Below are 22625 nucleotides of genomic sequence, written 5' to 3'. Positions count from 1 at the left end.
CCGTACTAACGGCAGATGAATATAATATACAACATATAAACATGTCATATGGATTTTGTTTGTTCTGAAACAATGTTAATAAATAAAATATAATATCAGCAATATGTTTATCTATTGGTTTGATAGTTTTTTGAGTTGAAAACTTTCCTCTGTATAATAATAATAAATCATTGTTTTTATGATAGGGCTTTGTGCAAACCCGTTTGAGTACCGACTGATCATATATTCTACCGCCAATCAACAGTATTCAATACTGTTGTGTTCTGGTTTGAAGGGTGAGTGAGCCAGTGTAATACAGTTACAAGTGACATAACATCTTAGCTCCCAAGGTCGATCCATTGGTAATGCAAGAAATGGCTATAATTTCATACGGCGCTTTGTCTATAGCAGTGGTGACCAGTTACTATCCTACTAGATATTGTGAATATAATGTAGTCGTTACCCGTAAGACAGGCTTGCCTGGGTTACTGGATGTTTTGTAACAATGTTATCTTTCATGTTAAAAATAATAATAATTTATTTTTACATTGTATCATCAAATTATTAATATAATATCTAAGGGACTTATCGAATATATTAAAAAAAAAAAATAAGCTACACCTCGTTAAAGGTTAAAAAAAAAGTATTAATATGATAACTGTTTAAGTTACTACTGGCAACTATTTGCTTATAATTTATAAGTTTTTTTTTTATAGCCTTATACACTATTTCCGATATAAAATACAAATTGTTGAATCGAAACAGGCTTTAAAATTTACTAATCCGTGTATGGGCTACCGGCTCCACGAGGAGCCGTCGGACAGGTTTAAAGCCACTAAAGTATTCATTCATGGTATTTTACGTGAGGTTGGTTAATAAATTGTCACTATTTTTAAGTTTCATCTTATATACTATTAATATCATTTATTATTTATGAAGTGTATGAATGAGAGAAGATTTAAAGAGTAGGAAGGAAGGAAGACTACGTATTGAAATATATTCTATATCAACAACTATATATACTAATATTATAAATGTGAAAGTAACTCTGTCTGTCTGTCTATCTGTCTGTCTGTCTGTCTGTCTGTCTGTCTGTCTGTCTGTCTATCACTCTTTTACTACCAAACCAGTGAAAAAAATTAAAACTTAAACTGCAAGGAAGGATATAGGCTTCTTTTTTTGCCTAACACATGACAACCAATTCCTAAAACGTGAGCGAAGCCGCGGGCGACAACTACTAATATATACAACAATTTAAAATACATATTTTTGCCCATTATTATGTATTAATACCAGCGCCCAGGCCACTAACAATCAGTTTATCCATAATATATAAAACTTACATGATCGTGATAAGGTGGACAAACCCTGGTGGTAAGAAGAATATGGGTGGTGTCTCCAATCATTTACATTGCCGTTGCAAGAAATTTCAACCATTTCTCAGATCGCCAATGCACCACCAATATTGAGAGCAAAGTTGTATTGTCAACTGGAACACATACTTAATATTGATGTGTTCCAGCTTGAAGGGTGAGAAAACCAGTGTAATTTATATTTTTGTTTGACGGGCTCGTCAAAAGTCCTATACGCACATCAGGCTACAAAAGTATACTGAAAACCATTTGTTATAAGCATAATAAGAACTTATATTAGAAAACGAAATATCCAGCCAGCGCCACGGATTTATACTATATATTATACGTAGTGAATACTTAACAATTGCTACTTTTATTATTCATCAGATAAACAGGTCAATGTGTTAACCTGGAATCCTAAATTTTTTTTTTCATGTGAATCCAAAGAGATTTAAGCAATATGACAATGAGATAGGTAAGACACAGAAACGTTTAAAAAAATGGCATAAACATTTGTCACAGCTTTCTTCTCCTCAGCAGACTTCTTTAAGACTAAAATAAAAATCGATGAGATTTTTTTTTATATACGACTTAAATATATGAGCTTGATTAAATTTTAATTATATTAAAAATAGAACACGAATTCAGAAATAAACAAATATGAACTTGTTTCCTTTAAAATCATTTGCAACTTTATGTGCGATATATCTAATAACCTGAATTAAATGAGACGCAATAACAAATTTCAAAAGCAAGAAAGAGAAAGAGGATGAATGCGAACATATGTTATACGTATATTATACATATTTTCGCGCGAAGCGATCTTAAACCGTATGACGTAATTACCAGGAATTTGGAAATGTTTCAATGCACTTTATTCACATTTTATAAATAAAATAAAATAATATTAGGTTTATGTTAAAGATAACCAAAATAATATTTTTACACGCTTTTGTTATTCGTGACATAAATGTATGATTATATGTAGCTACATTAATAGGCACCATATGTAAGCCAACTAATGAGAACTTCGTCGTATTTCTTATTGCTCGTCGGATCAAATTGAAACTTTGTAAATGTATATGTACCATCGTGCTTATAATTTGAAGATCCCAGGAGACAATTCAATCGTCATTGTAATATTTGATCCCCTTTTTTTATTTAATTTTGTGTCAAACTAATACATATGCCCAAATCTACTGAAAGTGTCATGAATGAAAATTTATGGCAATATAATTTATTCAAAAACGTTTTCCTATATTTGTCTACGTTTATGTATGTACTTTTGAAGTTAATATAAAAAAAAACGTTAAAAATCACATGTCGCTGCTTCTCAAAGTTCTCAATCCTTGTTTTGTAGTAAAATTTAATTTAATCATAATATAAAAAAAAGACACATGGAGATTAATGAAAGAGCTGGTGATTACTTTCCGAAGGTTTGTTAAAGTGAAGAATATGAAATCTAATTCGTCGTGATATTCTACTTTGGGTTGTCAAAATATTATTATTATTATTTAATCCGTCTTTACTTACGTTATTTATTGACGAATTCTAAAAATCTAAATCACTTTGCCGACTGATTCGTCGGACGAAAGATGCGTCTGCTCCTTAATGATAACCGTAACTCCTCTAAAAATAACGTTAGTGAAACCAGATTAAATATTAATAAAAAAAAAAAACTTAAAAACTAGAGGTTAAAAACATTAAAACCATGTTTAACAATATCGAATAATAAAAGTGTTTCACATCAACAGGATGTGGTAGTCTTAAGCGCATGTGGTTTTCTACAAGTTGGTAATTTTTAAATGTTGTGTTTTACCTTTTTACCGATTACCTTCTAAAAATACATCGAGAAATTTATCATTTTAACAACTTCACGAGAAACAAAATTTTGAAAGGATTTAATTTTCTGTTAAATTACACGATAATCGAGTAACTCGTTTTTAATTTAAGTTAAATTAACGATGAAGTAAGGGAGAACTTTCTACATTATTATTATGAACTTCCTGAACAAGTTTTTAATCAATTGTTTTTAATTTAGTCAGAGTCAAATATTATAAAATAAAAAAATAAAAGTTGTTCTGGTAATATAAGGCGCTGACGTTATGTATGTCCATATAATTAAACTACTCCTAAACGGTTGAACCGATTTTGATGTTTTTTTTTTGTGTGTATTAAAGTGGGTGGGAATCGGTAATTGCGAATTTTTTATTCCACCCTGGCGAAGTCGGGGCGGTCAGTTAGTTTTTCTATAGATTATGAAACTCGGTCTTAACTACCGACGCCAGAATAATAAATCCATCTTGGAAGTTATATTATAGTTATATATTTAATACGAACTATTAATATACCTTTAAAATTTGAAATTATTAAATTGTACTATTTGCATTTTCATTAATTTTTACTCGCGTGTCTAGAGGTCAAAATGTCGGATTCATGACAGGGAGCCCTAAAGGTTTCGTGTCGAGAGGCATTGAACAAAAGAACTATCGCGCGATAAATACCCTCCGCTATCCGGGCCAGCGTTATTCACCCGAAAACATGTTTTGTCTCAAGTTACAAGTAGAAGCGGTTAAATTTTGTTCATTATTCACAATGAGTTCTGGCTTAAAATGTGTTGCCGTTTCTTCTTAAATATTTCTATAATTATTCAAACCGGAATGCAATAACAATAAATATTTGTGTTTGGTTATAGAATATCTGATGAGTGGGTGGTCATTTCCCAGACGAACTTGCACAAAGCCTTCGAGTATATAGTAGAAATGGTAGAAGGGTTCTTTTCAGCAGTGTTTGCTGCGATATCGCTCATAATATTATCAAGCATTAACTCACTAAATTAGTCACTCCAATAGAGGCTAATTTTGATCCTTCAGTAATAATAATTAAATACTCTATTCTTTTTTACTATTTTTTGTCAAATTTTTGAACAACGGTTATTGAAATTGTCAATATGATTGGTTTAAGATCAGAATACCATTGAAAACAAACAGTTCGAATAAAATAAAATATGGCTTAACTTGATTCGTTGGAAGGTATCTGATTACAGAGACTTGTTTTAACACGCGTGATTAAATAAACTGACAGGCGTATAATCGGCTGTCACCTTTCACCTTCTACATCTTGTCTCGTGGAATCGATTTAATAATCGACTATTAAAAATTATCTTTATGTTCAACGCCCACGCATTGTAATGACTGGATAAAACTGGTTTCAAAGTAGAGTACCACGAGGCATTGATGTAACACTCAGAGTAACGTCAAGTATTAATTTTTTTGTTATACGTAAATGTCAAGTATAGATTATGTAATTTTGATAATTGTGTTTGAACACGTACAATATACAATAAAAAGTCCTAAATTGGTATTTATAGTTAAGCGAAGTAAAATCGCTTTTAAATTTAATTTATTTGAAAAAATAATAATCTCTTCAATATTTTAAGAAGTTATTAATCGTTATTTTCTTTCTTAAATCATCATATAACAATTTTTTCCTAATTACATCACTATATTGATGAGTCACAACGCATACTTTAAAATATTATATTAATTTTTGTGTGCAAAATTAAAGTCAGTATCAAAATATTTATGCGTCATCTCCGTAAACCTACTGTGATACTATATATTATTACGGTCTTCTGTTATTGGGCTATTTAAGCCTAGATAAATGAATTTAAACGAACAAAAACTTCAACATTATATTAAATATGTCTTATTCGTACATCATCAATTTATAGCTCTAGATTTACCTAGTGGTAGGGGCTTTGTCCAAGTCCGCCTGGGAAGGTATCCCCCACTCATCAGATATTCTATCGCCAAACAACAGTACTCTGTATTGTTGTGTTTCGGTGTGAAGGGGGAGAGAGCCAGTGTAACTACAGGCACATGGGACATAACATCTTAATTCCCAAGGCTGTTGGCGCATTGGCTATGTAAGGAATAGTTAATAATTCTTACAGCGCCAATGTCAATAGGCGGTTATGACCACTTACCATTAGGTGGTCTATTTGCTCGTCCGCGAACCTATGCCATAAAAAAAAGATCTATCATCTTATAACTTGTACCGTATGCCACTTTCTACAACCGCGTGCCTTGATCACTCGAGTCGATCCCGAACATTTAGGAAAATGGAAATCTCCGTTCGTTGCTGATAGAAAACGTGCCTGATGTTGATGGCTCGTCACGACGTCAGCAGGGTGCTGTAATTGCAGACTAAATGATTTCTTACGGGGGTGAAGTATGCTTTCAAGTCGATACCCTATTTAATTGTTGGGGTGTATTGATATTGATGGAATCTTTTCATTTATAATGTATTGTTATGTAGGTAATTGCTTGTGATGGATTTGAAGGGAATTAAGTCGATAATATTTTGAAACTAAATGTGATATTTAAAACTAGAATAAAATATATTGTATTCAAGAACTCTTATAATAATTTATGATTTGGCAAACTGGCATAAAAACGGAGTAGTTACTCATTTTTTATTTATCATACGTCATGTATGAAAGTCAATCGAGTTATTATTTTAAGCTATTATAAAATCTGTATAATGCTGTCCTTATAATATGTTTTGTATATTAATGTTTTTTAACATGATCCTTCTTAATTAATTTAAAAAATAAAAGTTATACATAATTATCATGATACACTGTACTTACGAATTCACATCAAAAATAGTTCGCTGTCTTTTCAAATATAATAAAAATCATCATTTGACACGCAACGGTAATAAATATCTTCTAATATCTGCTCAATGTAGTGCTTAAAATATTGTCAGGGTTGTTTTTCAACTCCTAGTTCGTCCTCCAACTGAATTTACCGATAATTTACACGCAACGTCTATTGATTTTGTCTGTATTAGCACACGGTTTTACTATTATATTACGTAAGCTATGACAAATTTAAACGGTATAGATCGGAATTTCTTACCTTTAGATAAAATCTTTTCGTCGCTTAACAGTTTTATAGATTATTATATATATATATATAGATTGCTATCGCTACTATACGGTAGGGCTTTGTGCAAGCTGAGCTGGATAAATGTCACCGACTTATCAGATATTCCAACACCAAACAGCAATGCTTATACAGTGCAACTACAGGCTCAACGGACATAAGATCTTAGTTCGCAAGGTTGGCAGAGCAATGGCGATGTAAGGAATGGTTAATTTTTCTTACTGTGCCCGTGTCTATGGCCCATTTGCACGTCCATCTACCAACATAACGAAAAAAAAAAAAACAATAAAATTGAGTTTGGTGGATACATATGTGTCAAATTTAATTTCGTTAGCAGTTTATTCATAAGTGGGCCATTTATTCGGTTTTCATTGTATTTTATCATTACGTAAATATTAACGCGTTCTAACCACTGAGCCGAGATGGCCCAGTGGTTAGAACGCGTGCATCTTAACCGATGATTTCGGGTTCAAACCCAGGCAGGCACCACTGAATTTACATGTGCTTAATTTGTTTATAATTCATCTCGTGCTCGGCGGTGAAGGAAAACATCGTGAGGAAACCTGCATGTGTCTAATTTCAACGAAATTCTGCCACATGTGTATTCCACCAACCCGCATTGGAGCAGCGTGGTGGAATATGCTCCATACCTTCTCCTCAACGGGAGAGGAGGCCTTAGCCCAGCAGTGGGAAATTTACAGGCTGATTATGTAAATATTATAGCCTAAATAATTTATGATAAACTTTCGAAATATTTTTCCAATTCAAATATGTTTTACAAATGATTATCGGATTATTTTTCAAACAAACGAATAACCATATTCGTATCTCTTTAATTCAGCGAATTTAAATTGCACTGAATGGTTACATTCCATATGCATTGTCTCTATCCCCTGGGGTTGAGAGCTCATCCCAGCAACCGGAATACATTGTACATAATTTGTTAGCTTGCTTTATTGTCTATGTTTTTTTTTTAAATTATATTATCCTAAATTAATTTAAAAGGATACTCCGTTATAATTGTTGCTATCCTCAACTACGTGTGTTTTAGTTTAGGAGTTAGTTTAGGAGGTTTTAAATTGGGTTTACTTATGTAGTTTAGTTAAGCACGTTGTCCGTTGATTTAAGTATTTTTTACTATACTATTATATATAGTACTTAAGATTCATAACTTAAGTATAGGCCTCTAGGGATCTATGAGAAACTCATTAATCTTAATAGTTTCTTATAATGATTTGTTAATTATCTGTACTTTAAATTATTTAAATAATTTAAAGTATACATCGTGTGTTAAAACTTTCCGAGATAATCTAAAAAATGTTTAAAAACACATCAAAACCAATCGGGTTTGAAGAATTAAGCGATTAAACGGACCGACACGAAATAGACATATTTGTAAGCAATTAAAGATGACTATTTTTATTTTTTTTAGTAGTTATTGAAATTGTTACACGAATAACAAAATGTAATATATAAAAGTAAAGTAATCAATATAAAATAAACACACGTATACAGCAATACTTTCTTGTTAATTTTAATATAATCGAATACAAAAATATTTCAATAACAGCTTATACTTACAGTTTTTTTTCTGTATTTATTATAGAATATTTTAGAATTTCGTTACCGCACCAAAAGAAGGCAGGATATTTAATGAACCGATGCAGGATAGCTTTACGTTTTTTCGGGGTGATGTGCCCGAAGCGGTACTGGCCGATTAGTTTTTGCTTCGACGTGATTGATGAGTCGCCGTCGGCTACTCGACAATTTTGCCAATATTCAGAAAATACAATAATGCGAAGACAAAAATAAAATTAGGTTTACAATTTAAATTATAAGATGCAATTAGTAGTTGTTTCTAGACATCAAGCATTAAGATGATATTAATTTATCAAAGTGCCGATAGAATGCCTCCTAGTGCCCAAAATTATAATATTTCTTCGGTAATCTTAGATTAAAATCCAACATTCCAAAAGACGGACGCTTATCGACAGATTTTAATAGGGATTTTAATAAAAATGTCTTTGTTATAAAATAACATCCCAATCCCAATATGAATTCATATGTTCTCGTAAAACCGGCACTCACCGACCAGCTTGTGAAAGTATTTAATAGGTTTGTGTTTTGTAAAAATACTTGGGAAAAAATAAAAACAAAACCCGACGATTTGTCTGCATCGCCGGATATTATTTTAAATGAATTCTGTCACGCGACGACACATCCGCTTACCAGAATTAGGTATCTTACAATCAGGCGATTTTAGTTCATATTCCATTGTTATTAAAGGTTATGTTCGTTTCGATCACATGTATTGGAATCGCCCAGCAACAGAATAAAATAATCCAACAAACTTACTTAAGCCCTTAATTTACGAACAATAAGCAATATAATTTGCCGACACAACTATAAACTCTTGTTCATTAAATTGGATTTCGATAAAGCCCTACGATAATAAATACAACAGCATCATGACATACTTTTACAATTATGTAAAAAAAAAGGATCAATTCTAAGTTCATTGTTATAAGGTTGAAGTTCCTTGGCAAATATTTTACAAAGTGCTGGACTGTCATTGATTCAGTGATATTGTTTGGGGATAGGTCGCCGGTTCACATTCCGGTGCCGGAATGCGCCGGAGACTGATTTATAGCCCGGCTCTGCTTAAAACCAGTGTTGGGGACGACGGACTTGCGTCGATTAATTAAGCAATATATAAATACAAATTTACGATAACTCTTTACTAGAACGAACTTGCTCTTTTTGTCACGTATTACGTATATTATTGTTGTTAAGCGTTTTCTTAGTAGTAATCAAAGGCTTTGTTTATTAATGTTGTTTAATTAATTATTTAACAATATTAAGAATTCTTCTTTGAAATGTCATATTAATTAAGAAAAGAGATACCTTGTTAAACTAAACATTCGCTGCACAACTTAAAGCCTTAATAACATGTTATGATTTTCTATATTCGTCATTGTTTTATTAAGCTGTAGCTATAAAGTTTGAAATGGATCATATACATATATATATTTTTAAACTTAACTTTGCTTAACTTTATATAGTTCATTGTAATTGAATTATAAGTTGTCTGAGGACTACTTCAGTACACTTTGATAAAAGATCTATTAATATCTATATTTTTGTCATTCACATAAATAGCATTTAATTTTAAAAGCAACATATAAACAGCCAATATAATACGTCTTAGGTAGAAATAAAGCTATTTTTGGTTTAAACATACGAAATAGATTGCACTTTGCAGATAATAACAGGTACTGAAACTCAGTTAGGTAGATAATAGTTTTAAAAATAAGACTAGAAAATTACAGAGAAATGGTAAAATTTTCCTTGAAAACGCTTGAAAATAAATGTGAGATACGAATATTCCCTAAGTACTAAGATGCTTGCATACCGAAACGTTTACGAGTTTACGACAGGAAGCGCTGTTATAAATTACGTTTCCGTAAATGTATTTTTAAAATGTCATCGTAATATGAACCTTATTGTAATGTGTTAGAAACTATTTTATTATCTGTGTGTGTTACTTACCTTATTACAAGAATTAAAAATATTTATACTAGCGTTCGAGTAATTTTGGTCTATTTACAATTAATATGGCAGTTTTATGACATTTGCCGCATACTTTCCTGCTTGTAAGCTATATCCGTATTCGGATTCCTCTCTGTAACTTAATTTTCTTAACATTTAAATGTTCAAAATCTTAACTATAGGTTTAGACATCATACTAAGATAACAATATAAAATTAACGTAAAAAGGTGACTATTTTTTTCTATGATATAAGTAGGCGCCGCAAATGGGACCACCTGATGGTAAGTGGTCACTGCCGCCCATAGAAGATGGCGCTGTTAGAAATTTTAACCATTCCTTACATCGCCAATGTGCCACCAACCTTGGAAACTAAGATTTTATGTCCCATGTGCCTGTAGTTATACTGGCTCATTCATCCTTTAGCCCGGAACACAAAAATACTGGGTACTGCTGTTTGGTGGTAGAATATCTTGTGAGTTGGTGGTACCTATCCAGAAGATATTGCTTATTGCTAGCTCAAAGCCCTACCGTCAACTGTAGTTGTGGTAATTAAGCAAAGTAAAAAACAGAAAAAAGAAATAGATAATCAGCAAACAGTAAAAAAAAAAAATTTTGTTCCTCCTTCATAATACATATAGTATATATTAGATATAGTTAATTTATATTGATATTTTTATTATAGTGCAACTTTAACAAGTACTATTTGTTATAATTATGTAAAATCTCTATAGAAACCCTTTTTAATAATTAGATTCTTGTTAAGATATAATTGATAAACATTTTAGTAATTGCTTATGTGTGAATACTAAAGTTAAATAACGTTATATAATTTGTAAGTGCCTACGTGTGAATATATAAGTTAACGTTATACAATAATAACGTTATTTAATCAACACGTTCATGAAGAAGTTATTCAGGTATATATTAGAAGTTTATTATGTTTCCTTCATGATTCAATAGTAATTTGTTTTATGTATAAATAATATATTTATACATATATAATTAGTTTTCCCGCGAGCGATTTCTTCCTGCGGACTTAGGCAGAGATTAAGAAACATTTCGAAAAGGTGTTCGAAACGGTTTATTTATGTTTATTATTGTTTATTTATGTTGTCTTTACATATCACTAGTTTAGCAACTTCGCATACGTGAAGGGAGGAGCAAGTGTTATATTTATGTTAAATCTGCGTATCTATATAAGCTATTTCTATTCCAAATTTGATTTAATTCTGTTTAGCTGTTTTACGTGATTTAGTAGCAAATATTTTGTATATTTTATTCCATTACAACCAGTACAGAAACTAAATAAAACAAATTTTATATTCATTTATATAAAAATAACTGTCATTCGCGGCTTATTTCACGGTCTAGGGGATGGTTATCAGTTGTTAGGTTAGGTTATGTCCTAAGTTCATCCTTGGGGTACAAGATTGCTTTACACCAAACTTTATCACATTCAGTTTAATAGTTTAGCTATGAAAGACGAACAGAGAGATAGACGAAATTATTTTCGCATTTCCATTAGTAGAATAGATAATATAATAAATACATTAATGATATACTCGTAGTCGCTTTATGCTTTCCTAACGGGTTGTAATGTTATTTCTTCCAGAGCAAAGAGCTAAGCGGTGGTGCGTGCACGCGCGCTCCTGACACTCTCCCTGGTCTGACGCACCACTACCCGCACTGCTTGGATAGGTAGGTTACGTCTTAATAATATAAGCAGGCAATATTGACACCGAACGCACCAATCGCTAGAAGCAATACGTTCCGTTCTTAATTCAAAATTAACAATCCAGTTTCTTTAACCTCGAATATCCAATATACTTATAATGTACGCGTAAAATTTATATATGTACATGTTTCGTTTTAGACAAACAAAATTTTTATTTATATTAAAAAGTATTTATTATAAACGGATAAACAAATAACCTTAAAACTGACAACACATTATCTGGCGGTTCCTCTGGTGCTACAAATGTTCATAAACATTAATCATTTTAAATCAGGAAGAACGCGCGATTTACATAAATACACTATATTTACAAAACATAATACGAGACAAATGTTTAATGGGATAATATTATGACATAAATTCGTAATCAAAATGCAACATTAAAATATTTATATGATAACCATATACGCTGTTAAATAATGTTGTATTCCTTACCCTTAACAAGCTACTTATAGTAGTTAAGTTAAAGTTTATCTTTCTATCATTTCGATTTTGACTTTCGAGAGTTGACGACAAAGTTTTGTATATACCGATTTATAATGTATTAGTCGGTAATTATTAAAATAATGTATCACGCAATATAAGTTTACATTATAATAAATACATTGACTTGACTAGCGCTCTATTTCATTTTTTATAACATTGAAATATAATTCTGATAAGAATGTTATAGATAAAATTATAGCAGTATATAAATTTATCATAGGCATATACCGAATTAAAGTAACGAAGTCTTAAAGTAAATCTATAAACATTACAGGTCTCCAACACAATGCGACATTATGGGCGGTTCGAAGCTAGACGCGTGCGAAGCCAGCGAACCCAGCGAAGCGAGCGAAGCAAGTCCGAGTTCTTCCGAGGATTGGAACTCACCCACCGAGCTGAGCTGCTACCGACGACTGGGGGAACGATTGGAGAGGATGGAGAGACCACCGCTGATGAAAAGATTAGCGCTCGGTCTCAGTGGCGCCTTGTTGCAGCCCTCAGACGACGACGCCACACCTCTCGTCACAGATACTCCTACTACGTGAGTAAGAACTAGATCAAGTATCCATTGTTGATAGCATTGATGAGAAACAAACCCTTACTGCGTGTTGTGTATAACGAAAAACCTTAATATTTCTATCACGACAAATTATGTGGCCACACCATAATATTCTCATATATATATCATCACTAAATTACACGCAGTTTTATTATATAATATAATATTTTTAATTAATCTTTGTCAATAAATGAGGAAACACAGGTATTGAATCAATATATATTATAATAAAATAATACTGGATGCGGCGCGTCTCACAGAATAACGATTTGCTTGTTTTATGTAAAATCACTGACAAATTATTCATTTAATATTCCTAATTTTATATACCTATCATTTTTCAGCCCTACAAATGTTCCACTCTGTCTCAATGGAGGGTACATTAACGAAGCGTCCGAGGCGGAGGCACGCACCCGTGAGAGTAACCGCGCGCGCCTCGACACTTTGCCCTGCGATCTCGACGCTGATTTTAGAAAATGCAATAATATTAGTAATGGGTAAACTGTCGTCTAATTTGTTACTTCTTGACACGATAGTAAATTATTTTTAATTCAACGAATAAATAAACAATAACATTTCATATCAAACAGTCATTTCAATTTTAAGATCAATACATTTTGCAATATTACAACACATCGTAGAATCCTAAACTAACAATATTTATCTTTTTCATTAATTTAATTTGCAAAATATATTCCTAAATGTAATGTAAAATTTTGTCTTCAGTTGTTTTTTTTTTCATTTGTAATATTATATAAATGAAGTTCATGCCTTTGCATAAAGCTTCTTAATCATTTAGATTATTCTATTATAATAATCAGAGGTCCTGTTGAAGTTTCACTCCCTACTAATTGGACCTTGTTGAGCAGAAATGTACCAATATTCAGAACACTAATAAAATTTTGTTAAGATTTAAATAACAAAATCACTTTTTAGTGACAGTATCCCTTTTAAATCATTTATTTACATATGTATATATGAAACTATAATGACTTCATAACTTTGCTATTTTCATTTAAATCTCTGCAATATTTATTAGTTATGTAGATTGGTACAATTCTGCACACAGTTCTATTGTAAATTATATTCATTCACCAACTACAACACTCTATTACCGATTACTTCTTGGTTCATTTGCCTTTCATCCTCAGTAGCCTAACATTTTGATCTATACATGAAATCAAATCGAATTTATATGTTCCGCTTTCAGTAGGCCGAGTACGGGTAGCGGTGCGACGTCATCATCTTCGGGTGAATCGTCGTGTGGTGCGTCGCGCGCGTCTGGTAATAACAACGCGCGTCCTTTAGAACCGGAGCTCCGACACGCGCCCTGGTTTCAGCAGGGCATACCGAGAGAGGTACTGGGAACTGTCAGCAGTATTAAAGTCAAGTGACTGTTTGACCTATCAAGCGAAATCTGTATAAAGTGGAGTACAAGCTTGGTTCAAGCTCAAGATAGGATACGATTAAGTCCAATGGTTAGGTTAGCTCAGGTTAGGTGCATTTTATCGCGTGCATTTTAACCGATGATTGCGGGCTCAGATAAAGGTAAGCATATGCTCCTGCTCGAGGAAAAAATCGTGAGAATACCTGCATTTGCCTAATTTCTAAAGATTCTCCTCACAGAGAAGGCAGGCCCAGCCGGCAGGCTGTTACTATATTTTTTACTTTTATAAGCTTAGTAAAAATACTAAGTAGTTCTTTGTGACTAATTCGGCAATAAATGTACATCAATATTCTATAGCGGTAGATTTATTTTCATTAAATACTCTATCATGACGATTTAAAAATTACTGCAATAAGATTTTGAAGGTAAAATTGACGAAACATGAAGTGTTTAAAAAGTTTTGATGAATGTAACAAAAAAAAAAAACATTAGTTTTTACTACACACAAAAAAAGTTTATTCTTATAGATAATAAAGATTCAACTATATACACAAAAGTTAAGTCGATAATAATGCACATTTAATTTCTAGATCGCGTTGGAGGTTCTCGGCGCGCAATCTCCCGGTGCGTTTCTCGTGCGCGGCAGCACGACGCAGACCGGCTGTCTCGCGCTGTCTTTGCGTGTGCCACGAGACTTCGCGCCGCTGGGGATAGCCCACTACCTCATACTGCGGACGCCTAAAGGATATAAGATTAAGGTACAACTCACATCACAATATTATGGTAATCTATTTTAATGCAAGCACGTTATCTTAAAGTCTAATTTGTACTTTAGTATGGTGGTTAAACATCTGAATAATATTATAATATCTCATTAAACAGAGTTTACTTGAAGAAATAGTCATTTGATTTCCTAATTCGGTATGAGATAAACATCAGGACGAAATATTGTCCCGCAGGGCTTCACGAAGGAGTTCAGCTCGCTGTCGGCATTAGTGACGCACCACAGCGTGATGCCGGAGCTGCTGCCGGTGCCGCTGCGGCTGCCACGCGCGCCCGCCCGCCCCCGCGCCGACCTGGAGCCGCTCGAGCGCCTCGCGCCCCCTCGCGCGTCCGCCCCGCACAACGGATACCGCGCCCAGCTCGATGTCTGAGGCCGCTCGCCAGTTTACTCGTCGGTAGATGCCTACCCTACGCGTGCCGAGTTAGACAGTTGCGAATATATTAGATTCGTCCAGTGACATTGTTCAACTCGTCATTATGTGTGGTATAATATAACAATTTTGTGTCGAATTTCTTAATAAGCCATCATCAGTACAATATACATAACATACATATTACTTTTTTTTGACGAACAGTAAACAATTCTATTAAATAATGTTTAGACTGTCAACTATATTAACAGCATTCTATATCACTACAGACATACTTTGATGAGATCTTGTCTAAGCACCACAAGGAGTAAAAGTTGACCCATACACGTTTTTATAGAAATTATTAGAGAGTGCATCTTATCATATTAAATACGTTAAAAATATATATGTAATGGTGAAATCTAATCGAACGATATGAAAATCAAGTGTGACAACAATTTAATATATTCGTCGTATTTTAGGTGTGCTCTTAGAACTGACTTTGCTTGCAATACTGTTATAAGTTTAGAAACTAATATTGGAATCTGTAAACGATTATAACCACGATGACAATTATGTTACACAAAAGTAAATCATAATAAAATTCTGATTGTCCTCCCGATGAAACGAACTAATTGCGCTGTCTCTTTCGTGTTTATTAAGCGAAATAGAGACGGCTAATTTAATTTACATCTAATAAAATGGAATGAGGCCCAGAATGTATTCGAACGCTGGATTATAAAGTAAGTTTGTTTTAAATTGTATATCATTCGAAGGTACCTATATCAAAATTAATTAGTCTTTGCGAAGTCACTAAATTATTGTACGTTGTCTAGTTACTGTTTGCTAAGATAGTTTTTATAATAAACTAATGTGATAAATATTTACTTAGGGCGTGTAAAAATTATTGTACAATAAATAAATGTGTATATGGATTTGTAAGTATAGCGTTTTGTGTCATAATTTATAGTTTAAACGGAGGAATTGCGCAAGAATATGATTTCTTTGTTGTGCATTTAATTTTATTTTAGGTATATCTAGTCGTAAAATCATTTTTCATTCGAAATCAAAATTATATTTTCGATGAAGTTTTATTCACAATATGAAATGTTATTATATGAATTTGTATTGTCACACTTTACAAGATGTTGCAGAGCGACAGAAAATTAAATTAATAAAGAGATTATGAAAGACAAGAAAAATTGTGTATTTCTACGAATAAAATAGTGTGACATTTGAGTAAAGTAATTGAATCGCTAATAATGTTTTATGTGATGTTTGGTGCATTTATTGACGTATTCTAAAATATGTAATTGTTGGGATTTAATAAAATATATTGTGTGGAATAAGGATTTTGGTAAAAGGTTTTATGAGAAATACCTACACGAAGTAGCCTTCAATTGGCTATATTGTCAAGTGAGATTGACAACACAATGATAGCCAAATCTTCAACGAGTCTCCAATAATAATTTCGTAACTTCATTGATGAAACAAAATTTAATTTTATATCAAAACCGTATATAATTGTTTCGTGTAAATTAAGAGATTTCGCTTCTTTAAGCTTTATTAGTTGAAAATGTTTATTAGTAACGGGCTAATATTGTGATGTCATTTAAACATTACACTGCCTTAGTATGAAAAACGTGTTTGTAAATGAAGATACATTTATCATTAGAATTAGCCTGTTGATGTTTTTCAATTCGAATAGTATTCAAGGCTTTACAAACTTCTAAATTATCTAAGTGCCATTAGATATGATTGACAATGCCCTTATCTTAGCTACTATCTTTATTTGGAATTAATTGAATTTAAAATTAAAATGATTATGATAATATCAAAACAAGATCATTTTGAAAGTATTGGTTTGAAGTTGAGATACTGTGTAATTAGTTTTCTATCACCTGATATCAATGCATATTTATAATGATGTGTTCTTAATTCAAAAAAGAGTAAGCGAACCACATTGGCATTTCAGTAACAGATACAAGATATATATAATAATATTTTTGTATGTGATAACTAATATTTCTTATAAGGACAACATTTATGAACGAAAGAGATCACCATCAAGGCCCATTTTCTTATCAATTTTGTTAGATTAAATAATTATACATTTTCACATAAAGATCTATGATTAAAACTTGTCAATAACTAGCCTCCTGATAATATTATATTGATACGATAATTAAGTTTTGATTGCCATTAAATTATCTCAATTAAACTACAGCATTGTTTAAGTACGAATCATTCTGTGTATGTTTGAAAATGGCCTTATGGATAAGCAAATTATAAACAGATTGACTAATCTGTTTATAATTTGCTTATCGCTTAAAATATGTCACAAATACAAATACTACTAAATAGATATTATCTCCCTTTTTTTAATTCAAAATAATTATTACACGCTTATAACATGTAAAATACGAAGTAAGATAATATGTGTCACTGGAAGTGCCACTTCATTATATTTTCATGACTAATTTGTAAATAGTTTAACTTTTTAGTACGAACTGGGCATTGTTAAATCAACAACAAAACAAGTATCTTAAGTTACTGTAAACGAAATTATCACCTGTATACATTTTCCATTAATTTATTCATTAATCAATAAAACAATTATTACAAATATTTTCGTTTTATTTACCTTTTTAATATGCAAACAAAAAAAAAGAATTAGCACAATAATTGAAGATCAAGTGGTGGCAAATTTATGACTACCAATAGGCAGAGAAAGAGTCCGGCACTGACGTCATAGTATATGCTATTTTTTTATGCGTCAGTAGTTACACTAGTAGTACTATACTACAGCAGGAAAAATATAATACTTATGTTTATTCTAGTATGAGCTGCTGCACATAGATGAAATTACTGCAGAAGCTTTGTGGATAATGAAAATTATTTTCAAAGCAATTTACCGGTATATTATTTTACATATGAGACGTTATACTTGGTGGTACGGCTTTGTGCAAGCCCGTCTGGGTAGGTACCACCCACTCATCAGATATTCTACTGAGACAGCAGCAAATAGTTCCAAAGTTTGGTGGCACATAGGTGATGTAAGGAATAGTTAATATTTCCCAGTTCACCAATGTCTATTGGTAGTGGTGACAACTTACCGTCAGGTGGCCCATTTGCCCATCTATGAACACCAAAAAATAAATAAAATATATACGTGATAAAACGACGTGGAAGTCTATTATTATGAAACAGATACCAATAGCAATACTCAGTAACGTGTGTTCCGGTTTGAAGGGTGAGTGAGCCAATGTAACTACAGGCACAAGGGACGTAACATCTTAGTTCCCAAGATCGGTGGCGCATTGGTGATGTAAGGAATGGTTAATATTTCTTACCACGCCATTGTCTATGGACGGTGGTGACCACTTACCATCAGGTGGCCCATTTACTCGTTCGCCTATCGATATGATAAAAAAATATATATACACATTGACCAACTGATCTATTCGACCGTGTTATACTGCTATGCTTACAAAGACAAGAAAATACTTGTATTTTATATTGGATAACTAGTTAAAGATGGTTTCCAGATTAATTCAAAGAGCGATAAAACTATCATTGCTAATACGTATGAAAGATTCAGAAAGTGACCTACATAACACGACTGTACTTTCTCGATTATTATAATTTTATTAAAACGAGAAGGAACGCATTGCATATTTTATTATTTCTCAAGTATACACATTGGTAAAATTGCTTTGATACAATGAAAAAGAGAAACTATTTTTATTGAATTTAATTCTGCAATAAAGCGACATACAACGTACGTAGGGTTAAGTAATGCCCAGTTGCCTCTAAATATTAATATTTAGAGGGACAATACACTAGATGTATTTTGTATATCAATTTATTTAGTCGAGTAATTGTTATGGCATTTTAATATACTTTTACTGGCTCAGAAGATTAAGGTATTTATAAGATATAGGCCACCTGATGATATATGGTCACTATCGCCCACAGACATTATCGCTGTAAGAAATTTAACCATTCCTTATATCGTCAATGCGCCTGTTATGTCCCTTGTGCCTGTATTTACATTGACTCTGAGTGAGTCAATGTAAATACACATGAAGGAACACAACAATACTAAATATTGCTGCTTGGCGGTACCTACCCTTGCATGAAACCCTACCACATAGTAAAGTAAGGTAAAGATTAATTTTGCTTACGGATAGTAGAAGTAGATATATAATACTTAGGCTTAATTCAGAAGCTACAATTAACGGATCAGAGACGATAATTTCCTAGGATATTCTAGGAAATTCATTATATAGAGTTATAGGGTAAACGGATATGAGTCCTAGAACAGCGCCATCTAGAATAGATGAGATAAACTTCAAGACGGGATATCTATTTCAAGGTTAAAAAAAGTTTGTCCACCAATTTCTTCTATTACCAACTAGATGACGTTCTCGTTGAAGAAATGTATGTACATAGTAAAACCATTTTATATAGAATTAGCTGTGTCCCGCGGTTTCACGTGCGTTAGATTTCTATTGTGTAAGGCTATTTCTTAAAAATAATAATTATAAAGCCGATATATAATCATTTCAATTATTAAATTAAATATTTGTTGCTAAATATTCATATCATAATATAACGACATTAGTTTATTTAATTTATTTGTGTTTTTTTTTTGTGGTTGCACCGCTTTCATGAATCTCCAATTAGAAAAGATAAGAAACACCTAAAGTACTTATGAGAATGTTCTTCAAGCGTTTAGTCCATACTTTATTCTAACTACAAATCTTTGTTAGTCAATAAAGTTTAATCCATTCTTTCATACTATATATATATATATATATATATATATATATATATATATATATATACATACTTAATATTATAAATGCGAAAGTAACTCTGTCTGTCTGTCTCGCTTTCACGCCAAAACTACTGAACCGATTTAAATTTGGTACACAAATGGTCTAGAGTCTGAGAAAGAACATAGGCTACATTTTATTTAAAAAAAAATGTTGTAAAGGGTTGAAAAGGGGGATGAAAGGTTGTAAGTTGTTGAAAGTATTGTAATTTTTAGAACTAGAAGCATAAAACTTATATTTTAGGCTGTACACTTACAAACTAACATATCACGACACCCACTAAGGAGCTAATTTTGGAAATTCTACCCCTAAAGGGGTGAAATAGGGGTTGAACGTTTGTATGGAAGTCCGTATTTTTTTAAGAAACATGAAACTTTATTTTTGGGATACTGATTAAAAAGAAGTAGATACTTATTTAAGTCTTTCTGCATATTCTACCCCTACGAGGGCGAAATAAGGGTTGAAAGTTTATATAGAAGTCCGTCATTTTTTAAGATAGAAACATGAAATTTTATTTTTGGATACTGATTAAAAATGAGTAGATACGTATTTAATCGTTTCTGAATATTCTACCCTAAGGGCTGATATACATTAAGGTATTATTTTAAGTTAATTTGTAAATGTATTCATATTTTACGCGAGCAAAGCCGCGGGTAACAGCTAGTAACTATATACATTTTCAATTAATCTAGAATCAGTTTTAATCTCAACATCTCATGATGACATGATGTTTGGTACGCTCTAAGAGTAGTACTTACGTAATTATATAACCTTATTCAATAAACGGGCTACCGAACACAAAGGGATTTTTCAAATCGGATCGGTAGATCTTGATATTAGCGCGTTCCACACAAACTCCAGCTTTGTAATTCAAAGTATGTTTTTACATTTTAAACGAAAATTTACATAAATAATAGCTTAAAATTTGAATCTATTATTAAATTTATATTATAGCAAAATATGGCTTGACTCTCTATTAGATTAATAGCTGGATTATATATTATATTTTGGATTCAATCTTCGAGCTGGGTAAAAATAATTGAATTTTCGGTTAAGCAATTCTCAATAGCAACTTGGATTTTGATAGTTGGCAGTATTTACAACTCTCGTGCCTCGGAAGTACCAACTGAAAGCCGTTGGTCTTGCTCCTATAATATGTCCCGCACAGATGGCTCCTTTGAGGACACCCGCCTCGGCGCCGTGGCTAATAATAGCCAAGAGTACTTTACAGTAAATTACACAATATTAAATGCAAACATATCAAAAGAAATTTAGCCTTCTAGTGCAGCCATTCTATATGCGGAAACATATTTTATATAGTACGAAAGTAAATTTCTAATTGCTTAAGATTTTAACTTCCACTACTCCTTTGCTTCAAGACTTGTTAAGCACTTGCTTCGTTTTAAATACGTAATGCAGCTTCATTCGTTTGCAATCAGCGTAACGCCGAGCAAGCCTCTGAATATTCTCTTTGAACTGCTCCAAGTTGCACTTCTGGCATTTTTAATGCTGCGTGAAAAATGAGAATTCATAATGTGAGAGACATTATCTTCAGTATTTATGTGTTTGAAGAACTCGCGAATGGATTCAGTCTGAAGGACAAAATTAATTTTAGATTCCATATAATTCTTTGTTATATTTTGCGGAATCGTGACAATGGCGGCGATGAATATTTTTTTAGTATGAAATATTAAGACCAGAATATAATTAGATGTTGAATCGTTTGTTTTAATACAAAGTAAAAGACGATAGCAATCGTTCATTTCGATTTGAAACCAGTTAATTTGACAGTACTTTTCTCCAATATTTCATCAATCGATATGATATTGGAGATACTTTTACGTTTACGTTTATTTTTGATTATAGCTTCTTAATTAAATTGGTTACGGCTAAGGAATGGAGAGTGCACCTATGTTTGTTCAGACACTTGTGCATCATAAAATCTAATACGCGACTTCTAATAGTCTTCCATTAAAAATGTCGATAGGATTGAAATGAATGATATTATTTCATTTTTGCTAATTCGCTTATATAGTCAAATGACATTGAGGTAAATAATAATTTATTTCTATTACGCACTTTTTTACAAAGTCGGAAAAGAGTAATTAACTGAGTTTTTTGTCGGTTCTACTCGGGGTGATGGACATTTTCAACTGGTGGTAACTTTAAAATTAGTCTTGTTTAATAACGATTCAAAAGTGCTTGAAATATTTCAAAATTATATTATTAAATTTCGTTGACTTTTACTAGTTTAAACAAATGTTTATATATCAGAGTAATGTTTATGCCGAAATATGTGTACAAAAGTTTTTTTTTTTTCTTTTGCTCATTTTTCGTTTTGTCTTTTTTTCACTTTATAATATAATTAATAATTTAATTAGCATTTAAATGATTTTACATAATCTATGGATGTATATACCTAATTGTGTATTTATGTAAGAATGACAATTGTAAAAATCGCTAGCAAACCTAATAAATAAATAAAACTCACATGGTAGTGCTCTGTCAAAATCGTCATTTACCTTTGATTACTATAGTGATTCTAATTTCGATTTGATTTTTCTTTCAAACGTGCTTTTTGTAACGACTATACCGGGAGCATAACAATATAATCTTGTAATTATAAATCTAAAAGAACCAATTCAAAA

General features: G+C 32.0%; 2 protein-coding genes across 6 annotated transcripts in view; one reads left to right on the top strand and one right to left on the bottom strand.

Moving 5' to 3' along the window:
- Positions 1-16317, top strand: part of LOC113404400 (EGFR adapter protein-like) — a 120113-nt gene extending 103796 nt beyond the window's left edge. For 4 of the 5 annotated variants that reach the window (XM_026645277.2, XM_026645276.2, XM_026645279.2 and 1 more), the window contains 6 exons: positions 11449-11534; positions 12332-12598; positions 12961-13113; positions 13827-13974; positions 14594-14761; positions 14963-16317. In XM_026645277.2, the coding sequence (XP_026501062.2) occupies positions 11449-11534; positions 12332-12598; positions 12961-13113; positions 13827-13974; positions 14594-14761; positions 14963-15157 (1017 nt within the window). In that variant the 3' untranslated portion in view covers positions 15158-16317. The remainder of the gene's footprint in view (positions 1-11448; positions 11535-12331; positions 12599-12960; positions 13114-13826; positions 13975-14593; positions 14762-14962) is intronic. The other variant, XM_026645278.2, reaches the window with a different exon arrangement.
- The window catches only part of LOC113401172 (large ribosomal subunit protein eL24), a 424188-nt gene that overhangs the window by 275317 nt on the left and 126246 nt on the right, over positions 1-22625 (bottom strand). The gene's annotated exons all lie outside the window — the stretch shown is intronic.

Source organism: Vanessa tameamea, chromosome 7 (assembly GCF_037043105.1).
Source record: "Vanessa tameamea isolate UH-Manoa-2023 chromosome 7, ilVanTame1 primary haplotype, whole genome shotgun sequence".
Classification (NCBI taxonomy): Eukaryota; Metazoa; Arthropoda; class Insecta; order Lepidoptera; family Nymphalidae; genus Vanessa; species Vanessa tameamea.
The sequence above is the reverse complement of the archived record's forward strand: the minus strand, read 5'-3'. Positions and strand labels throughout refer to the sequence as shown.